The 23407-nt window shown below is 36.7% G+C and overlaps 1 protein-coding gene across 1 annotated transcript in view; it reads left to right on the forward strand.

The window, feature by feature from the left end:
- Positions 1-23407, forward strand: part of LOC139138324 (metalloprotease TIKI1-like) — a 43430-nt gene that overhangs the window by 9144 nt on the left and 10879 nt on the right. The window contains exon 3 of the mRNA XM_070706653.1: positions 14553-14874. Coding sequence (XP_070562754.1) covers positions 14553-14874 — 322 coding nt within the window. The remainder of the gene's footprint in view (positions 1-14552; positions 14875-23407) is intronic.

Consider the following 23407-nt stretch of genomic DNA (forward strand, 5'->3'; position numbering starts at 1 on the left):
ACTGCGGGCCTGTTATCGATACGTCACCTCCCTGCAGAGACACTTACAAGCAGAAACAAATACATCGTAAAAGTTCTTTTTTACTCTTCTTACTCTCCCATCATTAAACAAATCATTCCTTGACAGTTAAACCCACATCTCTCATCTGAACGCAAATTTGGCATTTTATTGTTCCATTATCAGTGATTATTGATTCACTTTACGGTGTGAATCAACAGTCAGAGATCACAGTCAAGGATTATTGCATCATTTTGTCCACCAGTCACCGCCGATAAAACTCAAATATTACAATAATGGTAAATATTCATCCATAAGGCATGTTAATGAAACAAGTCACCTCAAAGAATACTTTCCTTACAGTTTTTTGGTTCTAATTATGTAAGAATTTAATTTCTCGTAGTTTAAAAAATCTTATACAGTACTTCCATTGTTTATGGCATGATATTGGTATGATCATATGACTTTTCAAATGTAATGCTATGGCATTATGTCTTGTAGAACAGATTTATTGATTGAGAATCAAATGGACAGATTATTATACCATCTTAGTATAAATGAATAATCAAGATTTGTTGTTTAAATTATATTCATTCACCACGAATATTGACATTTGAAGAATCATAGCTTCTGATATTGTTTTTCTTTAAATATTAGCTCAGATATAGCTGTCCCGTTTACTCAGTGATTGTAATCACTAAATTTACAACCTGTGTACGTTGTTACGTGCAGAGGATACGAACAAAAGGGTGAACTCAGCAGTTAACGTTTAAACAAAATTTATTACGAAAATAAAACTAATTGCTAAGTTAAGGATAGGATACAAGCTTTAAAGTGTACAGACTACTTATCTCAGCTGGGACGGCAAAGCTCCAGTCTCAGAGTTGTAACAGTCAGTCGGATGAATGAACAGTCCTTTGGCTTGCAGGCTTGAATTTGCACAAAGTCCACAGTATAAATCCAGCGTTGACAGTGAAGGTCTTGAAAAGTCTTGAGAATGACTACTGCTGGAGTTTAGTAACACACAAGAGACACGATCCCAAAAAGTCTGACTGGAAGCTGTGCACGTCCCTTTTATAAAGGCATATAAGAACAATCTAGAACTTTTATTGACATGCTAATTACTGTTCTAAAATTATCTCTCTTACACAACTAATCAACTTTCCAGAACATTCCAAACATGACTAATTGAATTCAAGGTTGTGAGGTCATTAAGGGCAGTGACCTTGAGAATGTTCTAGACTAATTGAACTCAGGTCATGATGAGTGTGGGGTAAATGACCTACATAACACACCCCCTCTTCAAAAAAGAAAATTTTTCAAAGAAAAATCTTTCTTTTAGAAATGTAATCTTGAAAAGGATTTAAGTACTCAAATTTTGTTGTACTCTAAAGTAAAATTTCTTGAAAGTGAACAACAATAAACTCTAAATACGAGAGAGACAGTCTGCAATTAAATTGTCTCTGCCTTTGATATGTCTAATGTCAAGATTAAACTCCTGTAACATTAAACTCCATCTTAGCAATCTCTGATTTTTGCCTTTAAATTTCTGCAGAAAAACAAGAGGGTTGTGATCAATATAAACCACTATTGGCTGATTTGAAGAAGTAACATAAACTTCAAAATGCTGTAAAGCTAATATCAAAGATAAACACTCTTTTTCAATTGTAGAGTAGTTTCTCTGGGATTTGTTAAATTTGCGTGAAAAATAGCAAACAGGATGATCTACCCCATGACTATCCTCTTGCAATAAACAGCACCAGCAGCCGTATCACTAGCATCCACAGCTAATTTGAATGGCAAAGTGAAATCTGGTGCAGACAACACTGGAGCACTTTGCAGTATGGCTTTAAGTGTATCAAATGCCTGTTGACATTGCTCTGACCAAACAAACTTTACTTTCTTTTTAAGTAAGTTAGTCAAAGCTCAGTAATTGTGGAGAAATTTGGACAGAATTTTCTGTAGTAACCAGCCATACCGAGAAAGCGCATCAGTTGTCGTTTGCAGTTTGGTGTGGGAAAACTTGAAATGGCACTGATTTTGGCATCAACAGGTTTTACCTCACCCTGTCCTACAGTATGTCCGAGGTAAGTTACCCTCGCCCAACCAAACTCAGATTTGGCAAGGTTGACAGTCAACATTGCTTTGCTCAGTCTCTCAAAGAACTTCCGCATGAGCTTGATGTGTTCCTCCCAGGTGTCACTATACAGGATGACGTCGTCAACGTAGCTGCACACCCGTCTAGCCCGGATATGACGTCGTTGATCATCCGTTGGAACGTTGCCGGAGAGTTCTTCATTCCGAATGGCATCACCTTGTACTGGAACAATCCGTCTGGTGTAACAAAGGCGGATATTTCACGAGCACGATCCGTCAGAGGGACTTGCCAAAATCCCTTCAGTAGGTCAAATTTTGTCACATACTTGGCTTTTCCCACTCGGTCGATGCAGTCATTAATCCTCGGGATTGGGAAAGTGTCTGTCTTTGTTAAAGTGTTGACCTTCCTAAAGTCCGTGCACATACGATAACTGTGGTCTGATTTGGGAACAAGTATGCACGGCGAACTCCAGTTACTTTTACTGGGTTCAATAAAGTCATTGTCCAGCAGGTATTTGACTTCTTCCTGGAGATATTTCGCTTTTGTTGGATTCAGTCTGTATGGATGTTGTTTTACAGGCTTACTGTCCCCAACATCAACGTCGTGGTAGATGACGTTTGTCCTCGTTGGAACATCTTCAAACAGGTGTTTATATTCATGGAGCAGTTCTTTCACCTGTTGTTGTTGTTCTGGCTGGAGGTGTGCCAACTTTGTAGACTCCAGCTTCTCCAGGATTTCTGAGTTCTGAAGCTTGACCGAGCCCAGCTTTGAGTTTAGAGTATTTTCACTCAAGTCAGTTTCAGTATCACTATCTTCATAATGGTTTGAACTGACTGCACTGACAGGCTGAGTTATAGTAGGATTATCCCTATCCAAATATGGCTTAAGCATATTTATGTGACATAGCTGTTTTTGTTTTCGCCTGTCAGGTGTTATTATGATGTAATTTAAATCACTCAATTTCTTATCAATTAGGTATGGCCCAAAGTAACGAGCATGGAGTGGTTTGCCAGGAACCGGAAGTAGAACAAGAACTTTTTGACCTGGTTCAAACTTCCGTTTTGAGGTGTTTTTATCATATTTGGTTTTCATTGACTGCTGAGATGACTCAAGATTTTCTCTGGCTAATTCACATGCTTTAGAGAGTTTTGTACGAAAATCTGACACATATTGCAAAATATTCAGACAATCATCATCGTCTGATAGGAATTTCTCTTTAACGAGCTTAAGTGGGCCACGGACTGTATGTCCAAATACAAGCTCAAATGGGCTAAAACCAAGAGACTCCTGAATTGACTCTCTAACAGCAAAGAGCAGAAATGAATTCCTTCATCCCACTGCTTCTCTGTGTCAAAACAGTAGGTCCTAATCATGTTTTTCAAAGTTTGATGAAATCGCTCAAGAGCACCCTGACTTTCTGGATGATAGGCGGATGACCTATACTGTTTAATGCCTAGCTGATCCATTACTTGTTGAAAATACCAGACATAAAGTTGGAGCCTTGATCGGACTGGACACATTTAGGGAGGCCAAATAAAGTGAAAAATTTGACTAAAGCTTTCACTATAGTCTTTGTCTTTATATTTCTCAGTGGTATGGCTTCTGGGAACCGAGTTGATGTACACATTATTGTCAGCATGTACTCATTTCCTGATCTTGTTTTTGGTAGGGGCCAACACAGTCTATTAGTATCCTACTAAATGGTTCTTGAAATGCAGGAATTGGCTGTAAAGGGGCCTTTGGAATGGTCTGATTTGGCTTTCCTACCATTTGACATGTGTGACAAGTTTTACAGAAATGTGCTACATCCTGCCTGAGATTAGGCCAATAAAAGTGACTGAGAATTTTATGATAAGTTTTCCTGACTCCTAAGTGACCAGCCCAGGGAGTTTCATGGGCCAGGCGCAATATTTCAGCACGGTAGGGCTTTGGAACCACAATTTGATGTTTTATAGCCCAATCGTCATCAACCAAAACATCTGGAGGTCTCCATTTACGCATGAGAATACCAGATTTTGTATAATAGGAAACAGAGCTATCTGAAGTTTTACCTTCATCATCTACCCTGTCAAACAAAGACAAAATATCTGGGTCTTTGTGTTGTTCTGCAATGAGATTTGATCTAGAAAATGTCTGACTTTGGTCAGCAGAAGTTTTACTGGAAGTTTCAAATCCACGAGGGATAACGGAATGATCCGTGTCAAACACCTGACTGAGAAAGGTGTCATTTAAGTCAACATCTGTGACATTATTTTTGAGAGTATTTTGATTCTCAGAAGTTTTCTTTGACATGGCTCGAGTAATGGCACATGAAGGAAATAAATCGGGTATCTCTTGTTCAATTGGCTCTGGATCCTGATCTAAACTAGGATTATCAGTCACAAGTGGATTAGTAATGACCTTGTCCCCAGCAAGGTCGTTTCCAAGAAGAAGGTGAATCCCTTCAAAAGGCAAAAAGGCCTAATACCTAAAGTCACAGGTCCAGAAACAAAGTCCGAAGACAAATAGACATTATGGAGAGGAACAGAAATGAAGTCAATTCAATCTACCCCCTTAATAAGACTTTAGAACCTGAAAATGACTTTTAACCTGAAAATGACTTTTCAGAAAACGGCAGGGTATCTGCCAACAAAAGAGACTGGAAGCCCCGGTATCTCTTAAAATTTTGACAGGGGTAGCGGAAGAAAAATCACTAGAAAGTGATATAAAACCATTATGAATAAATGGTTCGAAAATACCCATAATGCTATCTTGAGAAGAATTGACCTTGACCTCATTAATGGGGATGAGAGGGGTTTAACCTCAGAAAATGTGTTGCACACATTATTAGACTCTAATCGAGTTGATGAAGAAATAAAGCCGGTGGGCTTAGATCCACTTTGACTACTTTGACCTTCACGTTTTCTTTTCAATTTGAAACAATCTGACATTAAATGGCCGTCTTTCTTACAATAATTACAAGAAAGTGTACCAAACTGTTTGTCAGAAGGAGATTGAGACTTGGGATCTGATGATGTGGGAGTGTTACTTGAACTTTGTGAACTGTTGTCATTTGATTTTCTACTCTCCTTTGAAAAATTCTTGGATGAAAAGGAGGAGTTAAATTTACCTGCATTGTTTCTGTATGAAAAGGACTGGGATGGTTTGCTGAGAAATGAAGATTTGTGGGTCAATGAATAATCATCGGCCAAACGTGCAGCAACCTCCATGTATCTGCCTTTTGTTCATTGATAAATGTCTTGATGTCACTCCGGATGCACCTTTTAAATTCCTCAATCAAAACAAGTTGTCGTAATTTGTCATAATTCTGACTGACCTTTTCAGAAGAGCACCAACGATCAAACAGTTGTTCTTTTGTTCGAGCAAATTCAACATAAGTTTGATCTTTCACCTTCTCACAATCCCTAAATTTCTGACGGTAAGCTTCAGGCACCAACTCATAACCCTTGAGAATTAATTCCTTCACAGAATCATAATCTGAAGCCTGCTCTACTGACAACTGAATGTAAATTTCTCTGGCTTTACCCACCAAAGCACTCTGCAAAAGCATAGACCAGGACTCCTTAGGCCAATTCAGACTCTGAGCAATTTTCTCAAAATGAAGGAAATATTTATCAACATCCTTTTCTTGGAAAGGGGAACTAACCTGAAATGCTTAGTGATGTCAAACTTGTCTGAAGGGAAGAATTTTCCTGACTGTCCAAGCTCTAAACGTCTCATTTCTAACTGTAGTCGATGTTCTTCTAATCGCAATTCTTTTTCTCTCTGTCTTTCTTCCATTTCTAATCTTTCCTGCCTTTCTTTTTCTTTCTGTCTTTCTTCCATTTGCAATTCTTTTTCTTTCATTTCCTTTTCTAATTCCAATTCTTAAGCTCCAAATCTGCCTGTCTCTCTTTTTTCCATTTGTAATTCTTTCTCTCTCATTTGTAATTCTAGTTTCTTGATCTCCAAATTTGTCTGCATTTCTAATTCTAATTTTCTGAGTTCAGAGGTAGACTCGGGCTCATAATCTTTCAGGGTGGATTCCTCAAATTGGCCTAAATCAACTAGATGTTTGGCAATACGGTACTGTATTTCCCTCTTGCGCATAGATCTTTTGACTTCTACTTTAAGGAAATTGGCCAGTGCTATGAGGTTGTCTTTTCTGAGGGAATTAAATGTGTCCTGATCAAGGTCATCCATAAATTCGTCTGGTTTAAATTCCGCCATGATTGGATTTGGCTGAGTTCACAGTGTACAGTAGTTTTGAAAAGGCTGGCAAAATGTTGTCAAACGGCTCAAAATATTCGTATCCCGGACGAGCCCCCAATTTTGTTACGTGCAGAGGAAACGAACAAAAGGGTGAACTCAGCAGTTAACGTTTAAACAAAATTTATTACGAAAAAAACTAATTGCTAAGTCAGGATAGGATACAAGCTTTAAAAGTGTACAGACTACTTATCTCAGCTGGGACGGCAAAGCTCCAGTCTCAGAGTTGTAACAGTCAGTCGGATGAATGAACAGTCCTTTGGCTTGCAGGCTTGAATTTGCACAAAGTCCACAGTATAAATCCAGCGTTGACAGTGAAGGTCTTGAAAAGTCTTGAGAATGACTACTGCTGGAGTTTAGTAACACACAAGAGACACGATCCCAAAAGTCTGACTGGAAGCTGTGCACGTCCCTTTTATAAAGGCATATAAGAACAATCTAGAACTTTTATTGACATGCTAATTACTGTTCTAAAATTATCTCTCTTACACAACTAATCAACTTTCCAGAACATTCCAAACATGACTAATTGAATTCAAGGTTGTGAGGTCATTAAGGGCAGTGACCTTGAGAATGTTCTAGACTAATTGAACTCAGGTCATGATGAGTGTGGGTAAATGACCTACATAACAACGTGTAATCAATTTATGGGTACCCTTTCATTTACAACAACATTTACAACCTGTGTACGTGTAATCAATTTATGGATACCTTTTCATTTGTTCATTATAGTGTTTTTTTTTGGATTTGAATCAAACAGTGCTCCTCAAATTCAGATACTCTAGCAATACCAGTGTGAAACTTCAAAAAGTGGCCATGGCATTGCCAAAAAATTGGGGAAAAAATGTAAAAAAATGGCAAACTTTATTAGTGTGCTGTTTGTTCTTCAAATCAGAGCAAGTGAATTATTTCAACATTTTTTACTTGGAATCATCATAGTCAACCTCCTTGACCCTGTCTGCAGCCGTTCCATTGTGACTGCTGTCTATCTTTAGTAGCTATAAATGTACAGCCATTGCTAATCTTCAAGTCAAAGGTCAGTGTTGGTTGTCATGGCACCAAAGGGTGTGACTGTACCAGCCTCTGTGGTCTCGATCTCATCTCAGAGTCCCAGTGTGTGGTGGAAAATCAACAATGTCATTAAAAGATATGTCTGTCTGATAAATATATTAAACTGTCAAAGTCCAAGTGAACTCCACGCATCATCAGCTCTCAATATATATTGCCACTGTAATTAATATTTTATCTTTGTGTCCTTCAGTTTGGACGGTATCTGGATCACAGTAAACTCTAGTACTAGTGGTAGCTTGCGACCCAATTATCAAATTCACAATCAGAATTGAGAATTACTTCCCCTTCTGACAAAAGTTGACTCAATGACAAAGGAATACCAATAATGCCACATTTTTAAACTTTTGATTGTAATTTTCAAATAAATTCTTTATCACAAAAAGCAGTGCCATTTTGATTGTCCACACAAACACAAACTTGACTTGATATGCAAGCTATTAATGCTATAGAGGACAGCTCCAAGTGAACTCTTTAATGTAGTTGCTGGAAATATCAAATCTGATATTAAGATGGATAAGATTAACTTTTAATACCTTCCCAATTGATTAAAAGCAAGCTATCTAATCTGTGTCATGGTGCTGTAAAAAAAGGTGTCAACGACCTATAGATTATCTTGTCCCGAAATCTGTTTCTCAACTGCAGATTGTTTCCTTCAGCACTTAACAGTGGTGTGCTGTTTTGCAATCATAAAGCAGGCAATTTTTACTCTGTGTATGAAAATTGAGCAAGCAAGTTGTTAGCATTGAAGTTTTTGATTTCATGATGTAACAATGCATACAGTCATTAAATAAAGCATGGCTTAAAACTCATCAAACTTTTTAATAGGAAACAAGATCTGTATCTTTCTACTTGGATGGATCAGATAAAATTAAATCTGCAGATAAATAATCATCATACATTGTCAAATGACCTTCCAATATCTGGGGGTTTTTATGAGCCACATAAACTTTTAAAAACTGAAGTAAAGAATTGTTTTTGTCCTGTTTGTTCAAATTGCTTGCAGTGAACTAATGCAAGGTTAATTAATTAACCTGTTCACCCCAAATCCCTGTAAACAGGTCCACAATCAGCATCGATAACAATGGTTTGGGCCAGACCATGATGGTAAAAGGGAAATCTGGCTTGAAGCATTATACCCACATTTTGATGAATTGTTGCCAAACTGTCTTCCACAAATTCAATTTGATTTGATGTCTTCTATCAAACAACTATCAATACTCTGAATTCAGATTTTCTGTGTAAAAATATCAAGATGAAACTATTGTTAGTTATTTTGCACTTATAAGAATATTTTCAGAGATGTTGTGAACAGAAAGCAGACATTCAGTAAAAACTAACTCATTGAGTACAGTGGTAATTAATTTAACTAAATGATTGGCCAGGATTTCATTCATTCACATAGTGCATGACAAACTTTCTACGAAAGAAAAACGGTAAGAAAGTGCAACAGTCTCATTTGAGGATCCCTCAATTTGATCTCAATAAGAGAATCGTTGTCTGCATAAGTCAGATTCTGCCTTTTGTTTTTTTCTTTCAAGTGGGTTTGTCTTCAACAGATCAACCGTAGAAGCCCAGTGCAGCGTATCTGTTGACTGCTTTAAATGCTGCACATGCTGACATGTCTGTGAAGCAGGCCGAATGAAAAGAACATGTGTTCTGGCTGACATTTCAATCGGTGCTTGTGTGTGCGTTCTGTTGTGACAAATGAAAATGCCAGGCCCTCAGCAAATCGCATCTCTCAGTTGAGATGTGTAATGTTAGCAGCTGATCAGAAGCTGCTTAAGAAAACAAAAAATGGAGAAATATTTTCTTCAGGAGTCGGTTGTTATGGTGGTACAAGTGCTTGCAACTCACAACATCCAACCCCATTTGCACTTGTGTGAGGTTGGTCTGGATGACATCAGACCTGACAGATTTCTTCTCAGTGGTGAGAACTGGTGATGCTTGACAAAGTCAATCACAGTGTCAGGTAGAACCTTACAAAATGGATCGTCATGGTGATAATGGTGGTGATGATGGAGAAGTATTATCTCTGATCATCATTTGATGATGATGATGATGATGATGATGATGATGATGCAGAGAAACAATACTACAGAATTTTCCATGAAGATTGTCAACGATCTTTATACACAAGCAGTACCTCTGTGGTTTTAACTTCATAAGTCCAAAATATTTTTGAGTAGACTATGACATATAGGTTCAAGTACAGTCAAGTGCTAATGTCACAATCATTCATTGACAAACTTATGACTGTAACATTGTTTGGAATCCTCAAAATAAATGCAACATTCACCAATTAAAACATTCTGTTTTGTTGCCATGTTTGCAGTAAACAGGGAAATGAGCTAGCAGCTGTGTACTTCAGATGAAATTGTTGATTTAAAAATCACAGTTTATTCCCATAACACTAGCTTTGAAAGCAGACATCACTGTGTACTTTCATAGGACTGGCCCTGCAGTTTTATAGAATTTTGAATATTTCTCCCTAGGTAATAATCATATTACAAATTCCTTGAGCATCTTTTAGTCTGCATCTGTTCTGGCATCACCGTTTTCATATTCCCTCATGTTAAATATTACAATATTCCCATATGTTGTTCATGAGGGGTAAATTATTTAGTTGTCCGTTGTGTCACAGGGGATTGTTACATTGTTGCACTTTGTAGCTGGGGGTTGTTATAACAGGGGGCGTGAAGTCTCCTGCTGTAGCAAAGGCGGTCCCTACAGGATCTGCCTTCTGTCGCCAAAGGGTATAAATATCAGATTATCAACTGCATTAAAGCGATCACATGATTCCATATTGAAGTCATCTTTGAAAACTTGCAATAGGGTTCATACAGTGGCTGTAGAGATTATATAAATATTTAACCATGATTTCAAATCCTCTTCAGGTTAGCTGTCAAATTCAAGTTCATTTAAGGACAGCTTTGATTCAGATACATTGTTAGCTATGATCTATTGAAGTAAGATTTCAGGAAAATATCAGGAAAAGATCCCTCCAACCAGATATATTTCGTGACAAGTACTCAGTTTGTAGTAATGAAGAGGTGTAAACAAATGAACATCTATTATTTCCAAGGCTGTAAAATTTCAACCTGTTCACCCCAAGTCTGTGTGAACAGGTCCACAATCACCATTGATAACAACAGGTTTGGGACAAACCATTGTGGTGAAAGGGTTTATAGGAAGATTTTCTATAGGTTACCTTTCCCCTAGAAAACCAAGCATGGTCCAGCCTAGACTATAAAACAGCCGATAAAAACTGATGTTGACAGGAAAGGGAGGGATAAAAACTGCGAAAAGAGCTGGGGAAGTGATCAAAGACCGGCCACTGATGCGTGGGAATGTTGAAATCCGGTGTCATTTTATCAAGGAATGGTGTCGGTATCAGGATGGTTAAGACGGTCTCTGTAATTGAAACGGAATGCCTTGAGATCTTCTGGCCATCGCCTCACATGGTGTGTCCACACACTTAAACATTTTACAGTGCTTTACATAGTCAATTTTGGGTGATTTTTATGTCAGTATTTAAAATACGACCTCCTTAGTAGATTTGAAAGAGCATAGTGCCTTGGAACACCCTGTCCCTTGTAGTCAGGGATTAAAATAATTTTATTGGATATCTCAAGCTATGCAGTACTTTTCCTCTTAAAAATTCTCAGAATTCTTTTCATGCATTTACACTAGTTCTTCTGTATTTTCTTAACCAGCAGGCAATAGTACATTGACTGAAAGACAAAGTTCTGATATTAATGAAATGATGAAAAACCACCATATTTTTTCAATTATTTTGTGCTGCAATTATGCCCATTAAACAATGCTGTGTATTCTTTATTGTAGATTATAGATGAAAGTCTCTTATTCTTGCTTCTCAATTTAAATATTTAGATATCAAAATGTTATTTACATATTTTATGAAATTTTCATCGAAGTTCACGACTGTTAGCCCTCTTTAAAAAGGTACATGTTATTTTAGAAAGAAGTCATGTGCATTGGCGTACAAGGGAAGTTTGAGAGCTGTTGCAACCTATTTGCCGTGACATTGACATCTTGCCTTGGAGGGGCGGTGACCTCTCCTTTGCCATGTGTCCCCTGTGAACTAATAAATGAAGTTTTACTGCTCCCAGGCATTTGCACATGATGCCAGTACTCCTACCAACTCAAACACCACCGGGACTTCAAAAATGTCCCCACACAAAGATGGATATGCATTTCAGAAAATGATCAGGCGCATAGCTTTGGTGGGAACAGATACATCTTGACAGATATTGGTGTTTTCAAGATTTCTCTGGGAGCAAAGACATGATTGCATCAATTAAGCCAGATAAAAAACATGCCACAAGTTGTTGGTCAAGTGCATATAGATAGATTACAGATGTTACATTCTATCTTACAAAGATATTGTGCTGTGAACTTTATCGCTGTATTGTCTCAGATTTTATTTAAATGCTTTCAGAAATCCGCAACAATTATAATTAAGGACTGACTTTCTCAGCTATACCCATCTGAAGTCTTCCAAAGCATCCTATGAATGCTAGTAATTTACCTTTTTTTCAAGAATATTCTTAGAAATGACAAACTAGATGATTAAAAGTTGTAGAAAAGTCCTTCCTTAAAACAGTCTTTGCATTCTCAGCTTTATCTTTTATGAAATTGTTTTTTAAAATCTGGCTGGTTGAGATATTTATAAGAATCGCATATGCAAATTATGCATTTGTATTGCCTAATGAAGATTTAGATTTGTGGTATTTAGAAAATAGTAAGAGGAGTGTCAAAGAAAAGGGAATCTTAGAGCATTGTACGAACAAAAGTAGGGTTTTGACTCAGGTATGAGCTATTTATCTCGGCACATCCATGATTTGATTTAAGGTTTGAACCAATTAATATCTTTGGACCTTAGATATTTTCAGTTAAAAGTTTCATAGAGGATTTCTTTGGAAAAAATTAATCAACAACTGACAAGAAGAGGCAAATAATACCACAAAAATATTCTGCTGCTTTCCCAATAATGAAGAAAATCCACTGCAGAGGGCTGGTTAGAAAAATTCGGCCACGAAATCCAATCTTCTGAAGCCCCACCTGGATTATAAAATTTTCCACCCCTAGTGTATTTGGATGAAATGCGGAGGCAAGAACTCTGCACAAGTTTTGGAAGTTTTCTCTCAGCTCTTGATTACCCCATCACCTGTAGCAATGCTCAAAAATATTGTGGATTGGTCAGAACTTGTGTACAGTAAGTCAAAGACAAAGAATCCCGTCCTAGCATGGTGTACAATTAGACTGTAAGTTTGCATGTTATACTTGTGATCAGTTTACAGTGTGCTTTGAGGCAGTGACATCAGACATTGACTTCACAGCAACTGTATACCATTGTAAAGCCATACCGATGTGTGATTCAATTCGTTACTTTGTTACAGAATGGCCTGCTCAGAGTGGCGGAAATTCCGATACCTCTTGTGTCTTGGGATATCTCTTTACACAGCATTTTTTGTGAGTGATTAAAGCCTTAGAGCTTTACAAGAATTCCAGGTTTTCTTGTTTGTGCCATTTTTCTGGAGTGCGGGTTTTTAAAGTTGAGAGCAAATATGATGAGGAATTTACATGTGCATTGATTCAATTTGCGCAGGAATTTTGGGAAAAAGCTGATCAAACATTTGATGTGGTGTGTGAAGCAGATTGACCAATGTTGGGTGTTTGGTGCACATTACTTCAAACAATATCCAGAAGCCGAGAAAAGATATACAGCGCAGACAGATCTACGTCAGTGCCTTGTTAAAATTGTCTTAAATTTTTATTCCCATCCTTGACAAGCAACTCTGTGCAGAGTTCACGCCAAGTCTGCGCAGTCCTATGTGTGTGATCTTTCAAATCCCATAAATTAAACTCTTAACATGCCGGAATCGTAAATCAGTGATCCTTTAAAAGAAACAATGTAGAAATTTAGGTCTCAGAGTTCTGCGGGGAACTTATTTTTGGGTGTAACAGCCTAAAATTATCTAAACCATGCATGTAATATATTTTTTGACATTGTGATTATACATAGTATTGCTGCTTTTGTTAAAAAAAGATTTCAAGCCATATAAATTTTTTCTACCAGTTTTTATCAACACACAAAGTTTCCATGGAAATTTTGATATTTGTTCAAATAATTATTGCAATTGCAGCTGGGGTTTTAAAGCCACTAGAAGATTTGTATTATTAGTAAATTTTGAAAAGTCAATTGTGAGAGCAGTGTTTGTCTTTTACTCGCTGTTTGTCTTCTTTATTTTCAGTCCTTCTGGCTGATCAGTTACACAGCAAAATGACATAAAAACCTAACTTTTGGAGTCAGTCATGAGATCATTTGTTCAAATTCAATCTTTAGGACATTTCTTGTCAGTTTACAGAATGCAGACAACCTCGCTGTGGCACTCATCCATGATATAAACAAGTATCTTTCATCCACTGAGCCCTTTGAAATGAGTCAACCAATATTTACCTTACACTTGAAAGTCTCTTTTATTGCAAACATCGATCAACAATGCTTCTGTTCACATCAGTAGATCCGGAGACTTGCTGGACTCGGCAAGCAGAAGGAGCCTTGTTCACAAATTACTGGTTCCTGGCCACAAAAAAGAAAACATCCTGTTTTTAACTTTTTATCTGTCAGAGGTTTTATTATATCTTGTGGTGTTGTCCGCAACGGAAGAATTTGGAGGTGCGGCAGTTGACGTAAAACACAGGAGAGTCATTTTGAAGTGTGCAATAAACTCTTTTGAATAATGAATGAAAAGTGGTCAGAACTGGATATAAAAGACTGTTTATCTGTTGCCTTGCCTTGCTGGGGAAGACACCGATCAAATAGTCAAATCTTTGAACTCAAGGAGTGTCAGATCCCAAAGGAAAATTCAATAAATATATAAATAAATCCAAAATTACTGAAGGATTATCAATAATTTGCATCACTCTGTATTTTTCAGTAAAATCAGAATCATATGAAGATGTACTTTGAACAGAAAATTCTATAAAAATGGGACGAATCACTTACACCAGTTAGAATTATTGAATTATTAAAAACTATTGTAATGATACCGAACAAGGAAACTTGATTAATTCATCAATATTGATATTGTGTCACTTTTGTTTGTTTTTTCAGGTATTGTTTGCATTAAACCAGACATTATGGCAACAAGAAATACTTAGGGCGGGAGAGAGTGGCACGTCGTATACAACGGAAGATCTGATTCGTCATTACAACTGCGGAGATCTGAACTCAGTGATATTTAATCAGGACACAGCCCAGGTTCCAAAATTTATCAATGTGACAGTGGGGGGACAGGACGTAGATATAGCAGAAAATATTGATGAATACTTCCGTCAAGAACTTATTTACAAAAGAAATTATAGGATGGCCGCCAGAGTTCGCGACCTTCTAGAGACGTACCCTGATCGGAGCTTTTTCTTTGCCTTTGGTGCAGGTGAGTAACTGACAATGGATTCTCAACATTGGCGAAGTTTTTTTATTTGAAACGGGATTTATGCGCAGAACAATAATGTCTGTGAAACAGTAATCTAATAACTTATGTGCTTTGCACCAACACTGTCAATTTACCGGTGAGTCATGGTGCTGTTGAAAGTTGGCCATTGAGTTGATAAAACATTTTCTTACCGCAGTTTGTACAGTTTGAACTAAAATGTTTCAAGGACTGCAAAAGTTTGTAACCAGCGCTTCCAAATCTCCTGGGTCCACAAGATGGGAGTTGGATCCATTTGTGAGGCTGGACAAATGTATGTTTGTGAAAATGGGATTGGGATGGAAGGAGGGTGCATGGATAGTGAGAGGGTTAAATACAACCCATTCAACTAAGATTTTCTTATATAGTAATATTTGTATGAAACTATTTTAGAAAATCTTAGTTGAATATGTTGTATTAACCCTCTTACCATCCACCCTCCCCCACCCCATCCCATTCTGATTAAAGTTCCCTTTTTAAATCTTTGACAGTGAAAGGTTGAATCCCCATCAAAGGCTTTAAGAGTAACGTGATTAAAGCTTACAATGGTCTAGATTTTAACACGGCATACATGCTGCAATATAGATCAGTAATAATATGACTTCAGACAAAGGTCATGTCTAAATGATAGCTGTTTTTTAGCAAACAGTGAGTTTCTTTCCACATACAGTACACAGTAGCTGTATTGTCTACCAATAAGCCGGGATATTCCAGCGTATTCGGAACTCCCTGAATCCACTCTTGAGAAATCACAGCTGTGGGATCACAGTATTCCTCCTTTGTCGAATCATTTAAAAGCAATCAAGGAGTAATTGACCATAATTGAAACAAGCGAAATAAGTCTCTCCAGTTTGGGATATTTCTGAACAGTGGTCCATTTCCGAGAGGATTTGACTTTGTGCAAGTCCCCCCATCATGGCGGATTGACTTTTTAAGTCCCCATCGAAGGGGATTGAGTATTTTTAGACTACATTTCAATCACAATAAAGGCAGTATTCTTAAGCCGTTCTCTCTTAACAGGCTCATTCCAAACCTTTCAATCGATGGTATTGGTCCTAACTACTTCAAATTGTCAGTGAGTTGAATCTTGTGATTACTCTAACCTGTGGAGACTGAAAACTAGACACATTTGTTAAAACCAGATTATAATATATCATGTTGTATGTGGTTCAGCTCCCATTGGGTTGATATATGAATAGATATTCAATATTGTCAAGACTTCAATAAACTGAATGAAAGACTAGATTATTGATTTTTCATCTTGACTTTTGCCTTAGGTTGAATTGTCCTAGGTTAGAGAGACAATAGCAATAAGTGTTGATAATATTTTCATTCTTTTTGTCAAAAAAAATACAATTTTGAAGTGTAATCTGACCACAGGAAACTTTCTACTACCCAAGTGAAACCTTTATATAAGATTGAAATTTGAAAATCTTGTGTATTCAGCATGGTACATGCGTTGAAACTGAAAAACCTAAACTTTTGTTAAAACTTTTGTTAAGGAAATTTTCAATCGTTGTTTTTTGAAATCAGGAATAACTTTGTAATTCTGAGTAGTAGCTTTTATAAGCATGCATGGTAATACATTGTACTGTGTGCAATGTTGTAGTTGTCCACCAATGATGACTTCCAGTCCAGAATAAATTTCACTTGACGACTTTGTCAGCATATAACATTGAACATTACATATCTACAGGTTGTGTTGACAAGTTGAAAAATTCAGACTGTGTAGATATAAAATAGGGCATTTCACCATATTTTTGGAAATAGGACAAGACTTTGTTTTACGAGCAGAACATGAAACAATGGAAAATACCATAAAAATCCTTTAGATAGGCTGCATACTTTTTCAGCATTTTCTGATTTTCTTTGCAATCAGCAAATTTTTATTTTAGCTAGAAGAACATCGTAACCATTGTAAATATAGGGAAAAAGTTTAAATATAGCAGCATCTTAAATCGGTGAATTGACAGACATAGCTGGCAAACACAGAGGGTGCTAGCTAAAAAGGCATGTTTTACAGTATATTGAAAGTCAAGGCCAATTAAGCTTTGACTGGCAGAACAACAGGACTTTACTGTTACATATCTTTATCTGGACAGTTCAAAACCATAACTTACATTTGTTCAGACAAGTAGAAACCCTGCAAGAATAATGGTCTATCTTAAAACAATAGGAATCAGTGTTACCAGAAACATGAGGAATAAACCATTTTAATACCAGTTTGCAATATAATTATACTCTGTACTGTTGTGAATATTCTCATCTGAAGGTAAAGAAATCAAAACTTTTCTAAATCATATCTTTGGTGTGGTTTGGGTTGGTTTACACTAATGTGATAATTTCTGATGACTTCCGGCTCTTTCATTACCTCCAGCCTTAAAAGTCAGCCTATGCAGCAATTGTGAAAAGCAGTGACGTTATTCAAGTGCTTTAAAGTTTAGTAAAGTGAAAGTCGACTTTTACTGAGAGTGAAGGGGTGAGGCCTGGGCTGGTATCTATCTGGTGACCTTTGACCTCATTGTTAAGGTTCCGAAGAACCAAGTAGATAAATCATGCTCTTATGGTTTTGTTGGTTGAAAGAATGGTACTATAAATTTGTCCTAAGTATAGACACTGTACCTAGTTTTAAATAAGTGTTTATTTTTACTGGTCCAAGAATATACACAGTGAACAACTTGTGACCTGTCACAGCCCTCTGTGTTCAAAAACGCTCAAATGCTACAAAACTGCTGACACAGCAGATATTTATTTAGAAATTTTTATTATTTTGCCAAATATTTATTAAAGTAAATCATCGTTTTATGGCTTTTTAACTGATTGGTGTTTATTTGGATTAGGATGAACAAGTGAACCGAGATTGTCAGTCGTGTCTCTTTTCAAAGGAATACATTGAGAATTGGTAGAAAACCCGTATATACTGCTACTTGAGAGTCGCAAAACTAACATAGCAGGCAGCTTACTCAAATGGCTGAGTTAAAACTTAATAGCTGGCACAGCACCAAATTTGTAGATGGACGTCACTAATACAGTCTGCCAATCAAAGACCATACATTCAAAATGTGCCGAGTCAGCCCATTTTATCCTTACAAGTTTTTTATATAATAAGTTTTAATACATCAGTTCCTTTAGTCATTTACACTGTAGATGTTGATGAGACTTGCAGTCACAACCCTAATACTGTCATCTTATAAACTGCTCTTACACTCTCACTTTTTTGTAGCGTAAAGCAGCAACATTCTGAAAAATCAGTCTTCAAGTGAAGGAATAACCTTTAAAGCAACTACATGTTTAGTGTTTCTGAATGATTTATATTCTGCATTTTTTAACCCTTTGAGCGCCAAAGTCAAGTTTTCTGGATTTATAAAGTATACTGCAGTCAAGTTTTATCACATTTTAGCCAAAATTTTGGTAAACAACTGTAGCCAATGAAATGTGATGTCCATTTGGTCCAAAATTATAAAAAAATCATGGAAAAATTCATTGAAATTGATAAAATGTTGCACTTTAATTTGGTGGGAAAAATCGCAACACTCATAGGGTTAATTCATCAAATTATATTTGTCCTTGCAGATACATCCCTATATCTACAATGGGCTTACAGTCCACTTCTAGATTGATTTTAATCAGAATCAAGTTCAGTTTTTTTATGAGTACTTACAAATCATATATATTCCATAAGCTGATACTTTTCAATGTCATCAGCAGTGAAATATTGATGTTTGTCATTAAAGTATCAATATTACACAAGTTATTGACAGCTGTTTTGAACTTTGTATTTCTGAAATTTGTTTTGATGTCACAGGGTTTAATGAGTTTTTTCACAAAATAAAACTTTCTTTGTGGATTCATTATTAACCCTTTCAACGCTGTAATTTTCACCCGCCAAAAGTTTAGTGCAAAATTTTACCAATTTTCATGAATTTTTCTTTAATTTTTGATACTTTGGACCAAATGGACATCGCATTTCATTGGCTACAGTTATTTCTCAAAATTTTGGCAAAAGTCTGAGAAAAATGTATGTATGTAAGGACAAAAATAGACTTTGGCGCTCAAAGGGTTAAGTAGCACAATTCATACCACCATATGGTATCATTTAAAAAGCTGCTGAATCAGCTGCTAAAAATTATCAAAAGAGTAAAATCGTAGTTTGCAAGTTATTCTGTAGAGAACAGTTGTTGAATTTAGGCATAAGTTTTGAATACTGTTAGTCTGGGATCTCTCTATGTGAAAAGCACTCCCATTCCCAAAGAGATCCTGGACTGGAAGGCAGCTGATGAGGTTGATGCTGTTTTCATTTTCTTTAAACCACATTGGTAGCAAGATGAGGTAACTATTTGTCGAGAGTGATAATGTTCATTGTAGTTTCACATGGGAGGATATGATAGAGCGAAACTGCCGAACCTGCGCATGGTAGTATGATGGGTTTCACAAACAAATTAGAGACCGGGCCAGATGTCAAAGATAACACAGTGTTTTGAATGGTGATTAAACACTTGCTCAGCTCAATAACAAGACAAAAATAAATTGTGTGTACCGCACTGGTAATTAAAGAAGCTCCGCAGTGACGCAGTCAAAGGTCATCTATCTCAGCTTCCATTTTACTGGCGTGAAGGGTTGTCTCTTTAGGGGACTGCACAGAAACACAGAAAAAAAAAAAAACGTGATAAATTGTCTCAGGGGATAGTTGGCAATGAACTGAATGAAATACACAACTTTGCTAGCTTTGGAATTTGCAAGTGTTGTTGGGTGTAAAGTGTTTGTTTGGCAGAGTTAAGGGAGGGACTGAAATGTTTAAACGGTCCCAGTGGATTGATGGTAATTGTGATAAATGGACCAACAGGATTTGGAAAATTGAGCAGGGAGGCAACTTGACCAGCGCCTGCGTGTGTGGTACGGACCCCTTCTTCGCAGCTCTCCATTGAGTCCTGTGAGAATAATTGGCTGATGGGAAAGAAAAGCTCCGGTTGCGATGCAAATGATTGTTGGTGTCTGCAAAAGGGAGGATAATTTCCCAAATAACCGCGGACAATAGGTGTCAATGATGCCTAGTATCATCACCTTTATAAGAAAGCTGATTACCATATTCTGGCCACAGGGTCCGCTAATTAAACTCACTTCTCCTTTTTTTTCAAGTTATTTGCCAGGATAAACAAAACTTCAAAATCAACAAAGTATTGTTTACTGGCTCAGTTGCCTCTGCTCTGATCAGCATGCAAAGCCGGCCAGTGTTTGTAACATAACATGTAATTAGCAGCCAGCTAATGGGCCTGCAACCATCAAGGTCATTTAGACTTCAGTCAACAAAAAAATGCCCATTTGCTGGCCAATTGTTTAAGCTTGAAAGCTGGGCTGCAATTAGGTAAGATAAAACAAGAAAATAAAATGCTCCTAAAAACTTTCAAGCATGTTTATTTTTCATGCAACAAGGATTGACGCCCTGGTTCATGAGCATGAATCGGCAAAAAGTAAATCTGATCGTACAATCAAAACTCAAAAAAACGAACATTGAACCATAATGAATGGTAAATTTGTTTGAAACAAGCCCATAGCAGTTAAGTTTTGACTTGTCCTTGTTTTAGAAGTTCAAGAAATTCTTTTAATCCTTGAGTTTCCTGGTGTTGTTAAATCATGTATACTTGACTCTGTGTGAATCAAGCGCACACTCTTTGTCAATTTAAATAACTTGTGGTCACTGGTGTCATTTTGGTCTTGCCCGCTGATTTTTTACCGCCATTTGTAATTCAAAGTGACTTGCTGGCCTGAGTGATCAGCAAATGTTGTAGGTTTTGTTAGAGAATAAATCCTCATGCGATACAACAATATGAGATACATCATCAAGGAGATCATGATGTAAAATGTAGGAATAGGAATGTACTAGAAAATCATTTCATTGGTGAAGTCAACATCTTTTAATCAGGTCATGATTTTCAAACAAGAACAATTAATTTTCAAATTTGAAACAATCAATAAAAGTAGCTTTCTCCTCAAATAATAATTTACATACTGAACTTCATAAAAATCATTTTAATGTAGTCTGCACACCTTCAAAGCTGAAGGTAAATGAAAGTCTTTGTAAGGTATTTGCACAGCAACAGAGGACAAAAACATGGAATTTTTTTACTGTGCCATCTCCCGCTGATCATATAGTGATAATACTATTTCTTGAGACTTCAAGAATACCCGCTATCTTCCTGAGAAATATCATAAAAATCTTTCTCAAGTCTTTTACAATCTTGTCAATATAATCATATTTTCCATCAGCTCCTTAAATAGCTTCACTGGAAAGATCAAAATGAAATGAAGATATCTAATTGTAATGGAGTACACCTTTGCTAAAGAAAAAAAATGAATTGTTAAAATACTTGGACTACATTAATCTTTCTGAAATAGTAAATCATTGCCTCTGTATGAATTGGCAGTCTTTGTATATTCTGTTCTTTCAGCTATGTAAAGGTATAAAGATTTCGCCCACTTACAGGAGTCGCTGATTGATCCCCTTTGTACAGTGGACTCCTTGACTGTTCAATCTTATCTTCTTATCACCAGCAATCTACCAAAGCTTAGCTCTTCGCACGTAGAGACACACAGACACAGGGACACACGGATACGCCTACTTGCACACCTGTTATTACGTTATATCCTCCCCGCCACGTTGGCACTCAGTGTCTGTTTCTGAAATCTTTCGTCTCATTCAACTCATAAGTTTTGAGAATTTAATGAATTTGTCTGCGAATTCCACACACGCTTTCCAGATGTCTGTGACTTTTTATATAAAGTGAAGAAAACATCTTAATCATCTGTGTATGAACAGCTGTATGCATTATGTCAAGTATGAGGTGATTAAAGATTAGAATAGATTATATCATAATCAAGAACTGATTTTATATCTATGCAAACTTAATTGAGAGATAAGTTTTTTGAACCTCACAATTCACACAATACCTATCACCCATATGTCTATATACAGGTACATGCATCTCTGTCAGAGACTTCATGCATATAGTATTGTTTAATGATCTTTTATTAAAAGCACTTTCGCTTTTTTTCTTTGTCAAATGCAAATGTCACGTAATATCACATAACAGGGCTACATATTTCAAAATTATTGATCTGCGGCAAGCATATTCCATCAGACCTGCAACTCCACTATCTCTGCCTGAAAATGACCTTCAAATGACTGTTTCAGATAAACCTTTTCATAAGTTTCTAAGTGAGGTTCTGCCATATACGTAGTCTCAGATCTCTCCCTTATTTTAGATAGTGTGCAAAAAGGCCAGAGAGATTTTAGATCAGCATACATTGCCATGCCATAAAGGCATTGAAATTTTCAATTCACTTCAGAATGGAAGCTGGTTATCTGAGTGAGGATGTGCAAATTTTTCCCTTCCAAGATATAGGGTATGATTTTTACAGGCACTGAGCATGCATACTTTATTTTAAGAATTCTCAAGAAATTCTCAGAAATTGCGTCAATTCAGTTCTGGCATGCTCACCGTCCCATTGCAATGGCCCATCGACTTTACTGTGAAACAATGAGGCATTTTTTTTTTATTTAATCTCGAACCAACAGGTTGCCCCAATAACAGGTTCGTTTGAAAATAAAAATATAATACAAAAACAATAAATATATAACAGTTACAACGAAAACAAACAAACAGAATTCACATAAAAAAAACAGCAACACCATGAAAGATACACAGAAATACATCAAGATAAAAGTAATTATTCAGAAAAAAGGATCTTACATAATCCATGACGCGTTGAACCAAAAACCAGGCATATCCTAGTTTAGCCATCTGAGAAAAAACTAAATACATCATCTGCGCTCAGTTCATAAAGTGCTGTACGACTGTGGTTAGCCCGACTGACGCAACCAAAATAGGCACTAGGGACTGTTGACAGTCCGATGAAGAGACAACCTGAGAAGAGAAACAGAATTTTTGTTTAAGGCATTCAAGCTCCTCCCTACTTCCGTGGAACTTTGATGGTGTTTTAATTGAAAACTTCTGATAATAAAGAGCAACCACAAGGCTGACCAATCCCATTAGCTCGTCAATGTCAGGAATGATGCTATGATGTAAGAAAGAATCTCAACAAATAAACAAGCCGGAGATTGTGGGTGTCGTCTGACAAGAAAGTGGGTTTCTTATCAGAGCTTCATTTTAAACTTGTTCCATGGCTTGCAATCAGGAATGAAGCCCCTCTTGCTGGTATCCGTGGTGACCGGTGTCCATGATGTCTTGTAAAGTGGATGTTGAGATTATTGAATTTCATTCCTGAATATAGTCAGTCAATTTTGAGTTTTGTTGGAGGTTTGCATAAGTCCCTAGCTGCCAATTAGGTGTTTTGATTTTAGGAGAGTCAGACGTTAAAAACTAACTAAAAGGTCATGGAATATCAAACAATATCTTGAAACAATAACATCAATAACATCAACTTGTCATTTATGTACATAAAACAATGAAATGAGCTCAGAAATTTTAAATATTTGATG

Source organism: Ptychodera flava, chromosome 8 (assembly GCF_041260155.1).
Source record: "Ptychodera flava strain L36383 chromosome 8, AS_Pfla_20210202, whole genome shotgun sequence".
In the NCBI taxonomy this organism is placed as follows: domain Eukaryota; kingdom Metazoa; phylum Hemichordata; class Enteropneusta; family Ptychoderidae; genus Ptychodera; species Ptychodera flava.